General features: G+C 43.3%; 1 protein-coding gene across 1 annotated transcript in view; it reads right to left on the bottom strand.

The window, feature by feature from the left end:
- LOC8028606 (erythroid differentiation-related factor 1) overlaps nucleotides 1-13,805 on the bottom strand; it is a 90,397-nt gene that overhangs the window by 58,288 nt on the left and 18,304 nt on the right. Inside the window, exons 10-11 of the mRNA XM_029988443.3 lie at nucleotides 2,608-2,755; nucleotides 2,087-2,307 (exon numbers count right to left, since the gene is read on the bottom strand). Coding sequence (XP_029844303.2) covers nucleotides 2,087-2,307; nucleotides 2,608-2,755 — 369 coding nt within the window. The remainder of the gene's footprint in view (nucleotides 1-2,086; nucleotides 2,308-2,607; nucleotides 2,756-13,805) is intronic.

Genomic DNA, 13,805 nt, shown 5'->3' on the forward strand with positions numbered 1-13,805 from the left:
GACGAACATGCGATGTTATTGATATAGGCATGTCATTAATGTAAATTAAAAATAGAAGGGGTCCGAGGACCGATCCTTGAGGAACACCGGAAATGACTGGAGCAAAAGAAGATGATGACTGGTTAGCGGTAACAAGTTGCTGTCTGTTAGTTAAAAAGTTAAAGATCCAGTTCAGAATCGAGGAATCTACGTTGAGTTTAGAAAGCTTGTATATGAGTCGTCTATGAGGAATTTTATCAAACGCTTTGGCAAAGTCCAGGAAGATAGCGTCAGTCTGAATGTTTGAATCAAGGTTAACATGTATGTCATGAGTAAACGATGGAAGTTGAGTTTCACATGAAAAATCTTTTCGAAAGCCGTGCTGGGATGGGTTGATGAAACAGTTGTCTGACAGAAATTGAATGATGTTAGTGTAGATGATATGCTCCATTAGTTTGCATGATACGCTTGTTAGGGAGATGGGTCGATAGTTAAATGGGGAGTATTTGTCACCATTTTTGAAAATCGGGACAATCTTTGCCACTTTCCAGTCATCAGGCAGAAGACTACTAGAAAGAGATTGCGAAAATATTTTAGCTAATATCACGCTCACCAAGTCTTTCGTGTTTTTTAGAATTTTTGGATTTACGTTATCCATGCCTCCTGATGAAGAGATTTTAAGGTTGTCAATGAGTTTAGCGATGCCTGCGGGTTCAAACACAATACCTGACATGGGTGTAGGAATAGCGGCTTAATAATACTCCGAGTGAAGCGGCAATTCTTGATGCAATTATCTTGGCCATTACAGGTACACACAGTTGTTTCATTGCATTTTTATGCAAAACTGTGATTTGTAATGCTTTCATATTGCCCAGCTCGAATTCACAGACTATTTGGACAAACGACACGGGTTTGCAGGTACCATGTTTAGTACTCAGTTTGTATCAACACTCATTCCAACTGGCCATTCAGAAAAGAAGTTACTGGTGGAATTGTGTAAATATTCAAACAGTTCTTTCAAATAATACACTATTCGATATTTGCTTCAAGATGAACTGTGACATTCATATTTTTTTTTAAGTGTTGGTCGCGGCAAGTTAATCGTGTTGAGCACGCTTCTTACCGAGCACCAGAGCATTGCGGAGAAGCAACACCTGCAGAGTTCGGTTTTGACAGTGTTGTTTCTCCTTAGTGCACCGATACTCAATAACAAGTACACTCAACAAGGCTAACCCACAGCAATCAACATTTCAAAAAGTACATATATCGGAGTGGCGTGCTAAGGAGAAAAGCACTTTCAAAGAGGAATGGTGCATGTGCACGTCTGATGTATTTAAAAAGAAATGGGAACTTTGTGAATGTAGATATCTATATTGCAGTAAAATTTTCAAAAGTAAACTGTGGCTTCTACGCAAGAGAATATGGTAGGCAAAGATGCCTTTTTTTTTTCAAACTTTAGAATGAAGAAAAGGTGTCAGCATATAGCAAGTAAATTTGTAAATCTAAATTGGGTGTAGCTGGGCATTCCTATAGGCTTAATTTTATGTCAAATGCATCGTTTACCTGCTATCCCTATGTAGTCATTGGTCTTTCTGAGGCCACAGTCCACAAATATAGTTATATTAAAATTAGCTTAGCTTAGAAGGTTGGGAACAGCCTTCATAAGTTCAGCTGGGTTGTCGTTTAAACATGCTGCAGTAGTGAAAGGCTTTAAGAAACTATTCAATATTCAATGACAAAATATTTGGCCAAAACCACTATTCGCTTCTAACTTAAAACCACTATTCGCATACGCCTAGAGTTCAGCGATATATTAAGGCACCGATAAGGTCTCACCCAAAAATGTGGCGTGTACAGGGATACCGAGCACGATGTTCTCAAGCTCAGAATCCTAGCACTGACCCTATTTTCTAAGCCCCAATATATTGGTGTCTTACGATTTCACTGCTTTCCTTTCATAAATAGCAATGATTGGGGCTTCCCATGTTCTCTGCATAGAAGTCGACATGTGGGGTGTTAACAAAAGCATCAACCAACATTAAGCTAAACTCGTCACATAGGCGTGGCGTCGAAACAAGCCAGTGAACGTTCGAAGAGTGATACCTACATGTGGGTGTTTGCTTGAGTCCAGAAGTTGTAGAGAGTTCTTGAGCAGGCGGTAAATGGTGCCCTGCTTGTGTTTGCAGTCCGGGCTCTCTTTCATGTTGGCAGCCACTCGAAAGAGAAGCACAGCCACGGGCAGTGTAAACGGGTTTTGCTGCTTGTCATCCACCAGTTCTGAGCAGAGTACAGTCAGGTCGTATAGCTTCACCACGTCATCATTCTTCCCTGCCGAAAGATCAGAGCGAGATTTCCAAGTTCAAAACTGTGCTTACCAAAAAAACAGCCTGTAAAACCAGCATTTGAAGACAAAAACGAAAAGGGACTTCCTGTATGTTGTTAATGGGATTACTCCAAAACAGATATTTATTTATGTTATTTGCAGATGAAAAATTAGGCAAGTCAACCTCACCACAGCGGTCGAAGGAACCGTGATTGCGCGGTTCAGTCAACCAGTCAACCACATGCCCCCTGCACCAGATTCAGCTGAGTACAGACTCAGCTGATAAAAGCAAAGAAAAAACTAACCTTTGAAAAGCCAGTAGGTGTGTCCACTTTTTGCGGCATTCACCTTCAGGAACGAGAGTATGTTCTGCGCAATATCTTTGACGACTCTCGGTGAAAAGTGTGAGTCTTTCAAGTGAGGGATTTCCTCAGTCTTCAGCAATTCGTATTTCTGCAGTAAAAAAAGGAAAAATTTGTCCAAGCTATTCAGTGACAGAAAATTATGTGCTTACATCAAGAACATTGTCAAAATGATTCATGTAAGCAACATTTTCTAGTGAGTTGATAATGCTATGCAGAAGTGTCTTTACCGCATAAAAAAACAGACAAAGTGCAACTGTTTCCTTTAGCAGCCCTTAGAAAGTCGAGTATTCAGGAGTCAAATTAACAACAAGAAACACTAAACTTTTACAATAAGCTAACTATACAAATTTTAGATAAGCACAATCCTGCTCACGTTTAACCGGACCCCATATATGAAGAGTGCTTTTTTTTTTTAGGCTTTACAGACTATTTATAAAAAAAAAGCCGTTAAAGCTACACAAATGCGGTCTGTGCTGATCGAGTTATACAGCCAGGGGAACATAATATGAGGGGCTAACTGTCACAGTAAGTCGGTTAATTAAATGAAACTTTTTCATTAACTTTTTAATCAGTGAGGCAAAGCATATGGTTCCAATTACAAACTTGCCGAGTGTCATTGAAAACTACTGAATTAGTCAATTTTATAAAGATTTGAAGCACATCGGAAGCCCGGTGGTACATTAAAGTTACAACTTGTGCTAAAGGCACAAAGCTGAGGGCACGACAATGCATCCGCACGGTTTTTCCGTCTATCATCATCTGCGTTTTCATACCACCAGCTTTGCTACTGTTGCACTGAGTAGTAACTTTAGCACACTACTGTGCTTCCTAACTGCTTCAAATTTTTCTAGAGTTTACTTATTTAGTGGTTTTCAATGATGGTCAGCAAGTTTCTAATAAGATCCATATCTTACGTTCACTAGTGTAATATCTAGAGAGACAGCCCACCTAAAATCGAGAGCGAATCGGGCGAAAACAGGGAGTGGGCTAAGTTTCGGTGTATAACCAAGAAAAGTTGGAAACAATAACTTGTAGCAAAAGAATGTAAAGGTGTGTTTATGCTTCGTTCAATCGCCCTCAAAACCTTTAAATGAGCAGTCATTATCATTGTCAAACAAAATGTCAATCACTTATTCACGTAGGTCCTGTGACCTTTCTGTTTAAAGACTACTGTTCTTCTCAGTCAGCATTTATCGCATTCCGAACTGTCCTTGTTTCCACCATGTTCACCACTGACTTGGGAATTGCAGTTACTAGAAGTAAGCTATCTTCCGGTGTTTTGAAAAAAAAAAAAAAAATTATTGTGCCAAAAGTGGTCCCCCTCCATTACCGTAATTTCCCCATCTCTCAGGATACTACAGTAATTAAAAAGTTAATAAACATATGTTAATTAGCCTCCTATATTATGTTCCTGTGGTCGTATAAGTCCACTGCACCAACCACATTAGTGTAGTTTTCACTGCTTATTTAAGACAAATCTGTAAAGACTAAAACACCCTGTATACACATAGAGTATTACATGGCAGCTACCAGGGATGGGCAAAATACATGCAAATATGTATCGAAATACAAATACAAAATACTTCGTCAAAAATGTATTTAATTACAAATCTAATTACATTTCCACAAAGAAGCATTTAAGCACAAGATACAAATACAACCAAATGCATTTGATCTCCTCCAAATACTTTTCCAAATACATTCCTCAAAATTCGCGTCAGCGACTTCAGGGCACCTACAACGGGTTTCTGGGTATCTCATTTTAATTTTGCATCGCACACTCGGGAGTTAGTGTGCGAGGCTCTAGTAACGTAATAGAAATATAATCACAAAAAAAATGTAATCAGCTTGGACGTAATAGGTGAAAAAAGTAAAGAGCTTCAAGCAACTTTTTTTGTCGATTACATTTTGGTAAAGACCAACAAAGAACCGAGACGACCAAGACAAGCAGCACTATACTCCGTGACAACTTTTCTTGGCAATACAGTGGAAGGTACAGGCCTGCATTCCCTCACCCATTTTGAGTGTGTGCGGGCTCTCCTCCTCTTCCCGGAAATGGAAAGAGGAGGAGAGCCCGCGCACAGCTTTGCTGCGCTCAAAATGAAAGAGGGAACGCGTGCCTGTACCTTCCACTGCATTGCCAAGAAAAGTTGTCGAGGAGTATAGCTAGAGAAATTTTTATTGTTGCAACTCGCACCAGTTACGGAAATCTGGACGACCCGCGCATCTAGAATGTTCCAGGCAAAAATATGGGTGGAAATCAGGCTGGAAAGCATCACAAGTCGTCACGGGCACTTATTTTACCAGTTTGCCTGTGAATGTCGATTTCGTCACTATTCTTGCCCACTATTCACTATTCAAGCACAAACGTTTGGCGACTTTCTGATTACAGTGCTAGTCCATAGCACCGTAATCAGAAAGTCACCAAACGTTTGTGCTTGATTGAGAAACACTGCATTCCGTGCAGAACGTAGTTTTCTTCCTGCTCTGGACAGTGACAATAAATTTGAGAGATGTATTTTCGCCCAGAAAATTGTATTTAATTACATTTGTATTTGAAATACCCTCGTTTTGGTATTTAAATACACACGTCAAATACATTACCGAATTTGTAATTAAATATGAATGCAAAATACACAAGTATTTAAAATATGTATTTCAAATACTTGTATCTGAAATACTGCCCATTCCTGGCAGCTACTGTAAAATACCGGGGCAGCGCCCACCCCACTTTCACTGAAAACTGAGTTCATCTAGACATGGGCACTTGTCCGGTCAAATCGGGCACTTAATGTATAGTTTGCAGAATTCCCAAGTGTGCGAAATGTTAACAGTGGGTGCTACAACCATGTGGGCACTTCCGTGGTATTTTACGGTATGTTGCCATTGAGTAAAGAAGTATCAAAGGTGGTCCCACTACGGCGTTCAACCCAAAAAAGCAATACCATAGCTGCACAAGGTATGCACAAGAGACTGGCAGCATGAATCACAATTGCCAGTTTTTTTTACCTTTCTCGCGCAGCCCAAAGACTGTCTACCCTCAAACCTACTACAGACAAAAAACACCTTTAGTATAACAAAGTCCGCGGGATCGGAGAAATTTTCCGTAGTAGAGATAACTTCATTGTAGTAGTTGAGCGCGAAAAATCGATAACACGAAACTGAATTAATGCTAGTGCAAACTGACGTACAGTCGCCGGCCATATGAGCTCCCCCGGCCGAACGCCAACCGGATCGGCGAAAATCCCGCACGCGGCACGTCGAGCGTTGCCGCGTTTTGGGAACCGGGCTATTGGAACCAAACCATTCCGTTATCAAAGGGGTGGACGCAGGACGCATACCTTTTATCGGGATTCCAGCCTTTCAAAGTGTGAATAAAAAAAAAAAAGGCCGGTTAGAATTGTCGTTTTCGGGTGTTGGCCCAAACTGTTCGGAGATTATGTTATAACTGCAGATAAACTGGAGCTTGCTTTAGGCGTGGATAAAGCAGCAGTATTCGATTGATGCTTACAAATGTAAAAACCCTATGTTTGATATGATATGAGGCATGACAACAATGATCCCTCGGCAAGCGAGAAGTGGCCGAACAGGAAGCCACCTGCAAAGTCATTGTGTAGAGAATTACCCTTGGCGAAGCAACACGCTACTGAACGCAGAACAATGGAATCTCCTCGATAAAACGCGTTCATGAAAAGCGCCTAAATCTTTATTCTGCTTCGACACAAAAATTTTATTTTTGTTATCTATAGCATATCCTTATAAATTAAATAAATCATTTCAAAATTGCTTGCCATTGTCTAGTCCATGTTTAAGAAAGATTGTAAGAAAGGGGGGCTCTTGTGCGTAGGATTACTGTTTGGGTAGGAACTATTTAAAATGACAAACCGGTTTTGCAAATAAAAAAAGTACCATATCACACGTCAGAGATATTATGCAGTGAAGAATTTCGATAAGCCGTTTGCGTTTACCTACAACCGGAAGCGGGATTGTAATTGGCCGCGCTTCAGATTCAGATTTCAAAACGCGAATTGCTATCAAACTTCCTACGTCCACCCCTTTGATAACAAAATGGTTTGGTCCCAAAAGCCCGGCTCCCAGAACGCGGCAACGCTCGACGCGCCGCATGCGGGATTTACGCTGCTCCGGTCGGCGTTCGGCCGGGGGAGCTCATATGGCCGGCGACTGTACCTGCGCGACATTCGCGGCATTTTAGGAAACACTATAGCACCAAATATATTCCGAGCGACATCAGAAACGAGGTGTTGTACTTTGACAATTGACTTGTCAAAAGGGGGAAAGGTTGGCCGAGTCTGCTAGAGCAAAGCTCGCGCTATGGAATCCAGGCACCTTGGGCTCGATTACCACTTCTTTGTTGTTTCTAAAATGAAAATTGTACCATTGCACGTTCGTGTACTCAGCCCTGCGTGATACAATTTAAAGACACAAGCTAGTGGTCGTACCACCAGTACTGTCACTGGCCAAGTTTATCATCTACAGCCGAGACACCAGGCACTCTTTGCTACAGACTAGTTTTCCGTTGTCCAAACTTCCACAAAACAAACCTAATTGACTTACCAAAATATGAATCGCGAAAATCCCTAAACCACAGACATCGACCCCAGATCACACAGCGAATGAGGCGTTCGCCGCCACGTGTCATTCAGAGGAGGCTCTCGTAGCAGCTCAGCGGGCGCGGCGCCACTACTAGCAACACGGCAGAATCGGCCAAGCACTTGGCACGTGATAGCTGCAGTGCGCGGCGCAGCGAGTGGCGAGGATGGGGAGAGGCCCACAACGGAGCTAACTGAGCCCCTTTTCCCATCTGTCCAGCACAAAGAGGGACGCGCATTTTTTTTGTGCGATTTTGCTTAGATTTTGGCATCATAGGTAGAGCCACAAATCTTGTTTCCTTGACTGCATGTTATCGCTTCAAGGTGGAACCATTTGGGGCTCGGATCGAGCAGGATTGGGAATCTTGGATCCTGACGAAGATCGGCGCAACAGTTGAAAAAATGCCAAGACAGCACAAAAAAGTTGCTACTGCCCATGAAAGTATTTTTTTCATTTTCTTATGTACTTTTGTTCGTGCAGGCCCTTTCAAAAGTGCTGACTTGCAAGCAAAATAAAAAAACAAGAGTGCGCATTGCCCGAATAGACTGTTGAAAGAAAAAGCTCATTTTGGAGCTGAGTGGCACGTACTCAACCAATGCCATGAGCAAAACAAAAGCATGCACAAGCACGAGTAGCGCGAGGCGGAGGGGGCGCCGCATCTGCCGCGCCACTTCCGTTGCCGCGCCGTGCATTCTTGCTTTCGATTCCAAATAATTTGTTACTAGTTGTGCAACCTTGTGCCTGTATAGATGGCGCTATGCGACTACGTTGCTGTGTACAGTACCATAGTCACAGACTTTCTATGCAGCAACATAGTCACGTCACATAATCTAGACACAAGGTTGCACACTAAGAAATTATTTGGACCCAAAACCAAAATATGCAGCGCGGCGACGGCGGAGGGGCGTGGTGCAGAGACAGTGCAACTGTATTTTGGTTCTCTACGTGCTTCACTTGAGAGAGACAATTTAAGTAAAATCTATTATCTTTCACCCACAAAATATGTAATACTGGTCATTTTTGCTTTCGGAGGCCGCGCAATTGCTTTTTACGAAACCAAAATGAATGACTGACATCGCTTTAGTGGAACGAAACATGATCACAGCCGAAATATTGCATCCAAGTGAAGTCGCGAACTCCACTAAAACCGATTTTAAAGATGCGACCAGCTGCTTTTCAGCAAGTGGCAAGCGGGTAAGCTTTTGTCAAGCAACATTGAGCAACACATACCAAGCAACATTGAGCAACACATACCCCGTGACGTCACGTCGCAGTGATGCTGCGGTTGATTCTGCACGTTGTATCGAGTATCGCAGCACCACGGTGATGTCGCATCACGGCAGTACAGCTGATGATCAGTGTTGCCATCCCTCTCTAGCAGATAGTTTCGGTTTTGCCCTAAATGCCCAAAACCAAACTTTGAACTGCGATATTTATAAAACTACATGCAATATTGAGAAACAAATTCCACCTCGTAATTCAGGGACCCCGACTGAGCTGAAGATAGTCGTGAACCCCAAATTTAAAAAAATTAACCGGAGTTTCCCTTGAAACCCTTGAAGGACATATGCGAAGGGAAAAAACTTTTTTTTTAAACAGGCTATGGATGAAAAAAGAATATTATAAAGTGAATTTACAATGAAGAAAAAAAAATTAGAGCTATATTTACAGCGTAAAACAAATTTGTAGTTGGCGCCTTCGGGAGCTGCCACTGGTCACGTGGTAGGCCTGTGCGCCACCGCGCTGCGCCGCCGCCGCCGCAAAGCCCCACTGCCATCGCACGCAGAGCGTTGTGCGACGCGGCTTCAACGCGTTTCTCCACGCCGCCGTCACCGTCGCCGCTGCCGCACAAGTTCGTCTGCTTCGAGCGCCGCCGCCATCGTCTGACCGGCGCACAGCTCTATCACGTGTGCTTGCACTTTTTCGGGAGTTTCCTTTGGGCTCTAAAAGTTACTTATTCATCTTAGTTTTTTTGCTATACTTCAAACAAAGACGAATAAGTTACTTTTGAAGCCAAAGGAAGCTTCCAAAAGAGCGCAAGCACCACGTGACAAATAAGGGCCAGTCACGTGATATATAAGGGCCACTTTTCAGCGGCACCCCCGGGCCCCAACTACAAATTTGTATAGCGCCGTAAATATAGCTCTAAACATTTTTTTTTTTCGTTGTAAAATCGCTTTATGACATCCTTTTTCCATCTAAGCTGTTTAAAAAAAAATGTTTTTTTTCTTTGCATGTGTCCTTTAAGGAGGGATGCTGAACCGAAACTTGGATTTCACAAAATATGTCTGCAAAAGCGTTGAACGCGACGCTATGTACTCCAAAACAACACTCATGCACTGATATCCGAAACGGACAGCCGTATTTTTGGAAAAGAAGGGCGCGATCAATCCAGGAATGTGACGTCTGGATTCTCTTCTAACAGTGGAGAATGAGGAGAAGTGACGTCGCTTCTCTCCCCCTCGCTTCGGTTCACATGCTCTAGAGGACGAAGCGAAGAGGAAAGGGAATGAGAATTGCGACGTCACACGTTTCGTCAGCCTCGTCAGGCGTGTTCAATCGCGCACTTCTTTCCTGAAAATACGGCCATCCGTTAGAAATATCGCTGTATGAGTGTTGTTTTTGGGTTTTGCAGCGTCCTGCCTATCACTCAAGCCTTGTTTTGCGAGCTCGAAACTTCAGTTGAGCATCCTTTTAAGTGCATTGGATGAGCTGAGCTCGTCGGCGGCTTTCTGGTTAAAAATGCCACGGACCAGCTTAGCTCATCCAGTGGTTTTTCCGGTAGCCCTCAATTCCACGGACAAGCGTAGCTCGTCTGAGTGGTCTGCAATGCTGATCATAGATGTCAACCCTGGCGGCTTTACCCGTTGTGTGCCAAGGTGCTACAATAACAGCACCAGACGAGAAAACATAGGATCTTCACCTATGTTTCCTATGTTTTCAGACAAGAAAACATAGGAAACATAGGAAAGAAAGCAGCCATCGAAAAGAGTGTCTAAAAAAGGTAGAGAGAGCAGGAAAAGAGCGGCAGGAAAAATGTTTGTTTCGAGATTTCCTTAATAATATATATTCCACCCCATTGCACGCTAACTAAAGAGTGTGAGCTTACAGGGCACAAGACATAGTAGGGCGTTCTGAAGCGTTCCATACGTTGGAATCTCCCTGAGCACTCGCTCAGTAGCAATATATATCCATTGGTCTATCACAATCTGGACCTCTGCACTGCCTTGCAGTGGCCGTTTTTAACACAAATATCGCTCGATGTATTTTGGTGGTTACAACTGTTATTGCAACTACATGTTTCGAGCACAACTGTGCTTCGAAAGATCAGGACAATCACTAAAGAGAGAGCAGCGATTCTCGGTATGTATAACTTGAAATGCAACAACGTTTTCTAAATCAGTCTTATTTTTTTTTTTTCTAGCAAAACGTGAAAACACCGCACAATGCAATTTCGAAGTACAACACTTACAGCCAAAAAAGTAGCAAACGAACCTGACCCACATTGTGGTGGGCTATTACGCCACAACCTGATTTTGGCTGGCGTTACTGATCCATTCTGTATTAACACTAATCGAGACAGCAGAAAAAAGGATTCACCGTCGGGCAACTCCTACTGTTCGGAGTTTGCGCAAATAAAATAAAACTGCACAGAAACTGTACACAAAAGCTCATCTCTACCCGAAGTTTTCAGGTATCTTGCATGGTTGGTACATTTTGACAAATGAGAGTTGTTACGGCATGTCAGGCATGGTCTTTTGGTAGATCGTTTCGTCTTTGTGTGAAGGCTTCTCCCCGCAGTTCATCTGTACCCTGTCGCCAAGTCTGTCAACCAGATTCAAACGAGTTTTTGAAAACTATCGCTCCCCGAGAATGTCTACTTAGCTCGTCTTACTTCATTGGCAATTAAAAGTTATGACTAAGCCTCAGCATTACAAAGCTCAGTATTCCACAGACACATTTGACGTTGTTCCACGGTGCTGAACCGAGCCGATGGTCCCTCGAATTTTGTGCTCTTTTCATATTGAGGTATATGTTCACTTGTTTCCAAGTTCATTGAGACGTCTGAACAGCCGGAGAGCTCGAGAGTAGTGGCATCATTGTTCTTCCCGCAGTCGCAGTGGAACCACCGCGTGACCGCAGTGGGTTCACGAGCGAAGACGAAGCCGACGACAACGAAGCAGACGACAAAGCGATTCTAAAGCGATAAGACGACTGGAACCGTTTTTCTGCGCTTGATGACAAACTAAGGCATCACCAACGACACAATCTTATGAAGTACAGACATGCAGGAGAACCCAAGCTAATACCAGGGCTTCCCAAACAAACTGTGATGTACGCCCACATCAGCCCTATTCAGCCGGCAAGCCGGAGAGCGATGACTACAAGTAGCATAGCGGTGGCAATACTTCCGGAATGCGTGCGCCTGCGCAGTTCGCTTGGTGGCATCAGTCTATTTGCACAAGCCTACCATAATGAACCGGCCGTGTAGTGGGGCTTGATTTATTATATTTTCAGTATTAATAAAATAAAAACAAGTTTTGGTGTAACGTTGGTGCAAATTCTTCACATTTTGGCAAAATAATATTTGTTTTGTGAACACAAAATTGTTTCTCGAAATTTTCAGTATTGTGCCGATATTCAGATTTGAAAATAGTAGCTTTGAATACCGTAATACACTATTTGATATTCACTTCGAGATGAGCTGTGATATTCATATTTTCTGAACCACCAGTGCACTGCCGAGAAGCCACACCCACAAAGGCAAGCTCTGCAGGTATTGCTTCTCCATAGTGCACCGCCGCTCGCTAAGAAGCGTGCTCAACAAGGCTAACCCGCCGCAATCAAACACATCGTAAGTACAAATACTATCGCAGTTGTGTGCTTAGGAGAAAAGTACACTTTCAAAGTGGGATAGTGCACACACGCACCTGGTATATTTAGAAAGAAACGGAAACTTTGCATAATATCTACATTTTAAAATTAGACAAAGGAGGAGGATTTGGAGTTGCTTCTAGGACTACATACTTCAAAAAAGCAAGGGAGGCCATTGATAAAACCTTCAATGTATTGGTAGGGTTCAAGACTAAACCAGTAAAAGCCAAGGCCTCTCAATTATGTCACAATCTGGAATTTACATAATTACGGGAACAAATTTCCACCTCCAAAGAAAAACATTTAACCATGTTCTTCACAGCTAAGACACACAAAGAGGCCTGTCCTCTCCGTGTGGTAGTGACAGAAACGAGATCATGGCAGGGGGCCCTCTCACATTCTCATTACATCAATTATAGAATCTCTATCGTGATGACCTTGTACCGAATTCTGAGGCAGTAATTAAGTACATAAAGTATGATGCCTCAACGATAAAATTTGGAGTATCCCTTGATGTGAAAGATCTCTTTTATTTAATTCCACACGCCAAATTACTTTCAGCAGTAGACATCACGGGTGAATCATAACGGACCAAGGCACATCACAGCTGGCATACAATGTAAGAACTTTAGAGAAAAGTCAGTTGATAGCATAAAGGGTGCATTAAGCCTCCTCCCCTCACAATTACTTGGGTTACCAAAAGGGGCTCCTCGCAATCCAAGAGCATTTAGAATTCTATGCCCCACACATACCCACCAAAAAAGCAGAACCCACAGAAATCTTTTCATTAAAACATGCTCTTGACACACTGCACTCCCGAAGAAATTTAAACTTGTCTCTATCATTTTGGTGAATCCGAAGATCACGAGTGTATGTGGTGAGCGGCGCATCGAAAACCACCCAAAGCCAGGGGCGGATCAAGAGCTCCGTGTTGGAGGGGAGGGGAGGGGGGGGGGGGGGGATTTGTAAGGATGCTATTCTCCCACTCTTTTGTGTGCACCAGGGGGTCCACCCATGTCAAATTGCCCTCCGAGAATGGGGGAGGGGGGGGGTCGACTTGGTTTGGGGGGGGGGGGGGGGGGGGCTGCCCCCGTCGCTTCCCCTTGGATCCGCCACTGCCCAAAGCTCCTTGCAACTAAGTGTAGCAAATCATAACGCACGCATAATACATGCATGAGACATTCTGTACTCCCCAGGTTTATCAAAATAATCGAGGCAAGTTTCATTTATTTTAATTTAAATTGAAGATTAAAGGATAGTTGCAAATAGCAAGATTTATAAATCCTCTCAATTAGGTATACACTCCGTGCGACGCGACTGGCGCGCCGCCGCGCGGCCGGTACCGAAGGTGGGCAGTGAGTACCCCAGAGAAAACGAAACCGAAACCACGCCGCGTACGTTGGTACGCGTTGAAGTCGGAGTGGTGCTGTTGCGCTGGGTTCACAGCTTAATGACGCAGCCTGTGCTGCGTCATTAAGTACTTCAATAGTTATGCGTCGTATCTCGTGGAGACAAAGTTTCACAGTTTTTCACCTTGCCGATGTTTTGTGGGACAGCGACAACGATGGAGCCGTGCCATACGACGCGAGAAATTTGGTGTCCCGATCATGTCTGCCACTGTGTCGACACGGCTGACATATATAATCTACACT

The sequence above is a fragment of the Ixodes scapularis genome, unplaced genomic scaffold, assembly GCF_016920785.2.
Source record: "Ixodes scapularis isolate PalLabHiFi unplaced genomic scaffold, ASM1692078v2 PGA_scaffold9__187_contigs__length_104089568, whole genome shotgun sequence".
Classification (NCBI taxonomy): domain Eukaryota; kingdom Metazoa; phylum Arthropoda; class Arachnida; order Ixodida; family Ixodidae; genus Ixodes; species Ixodes scapularis.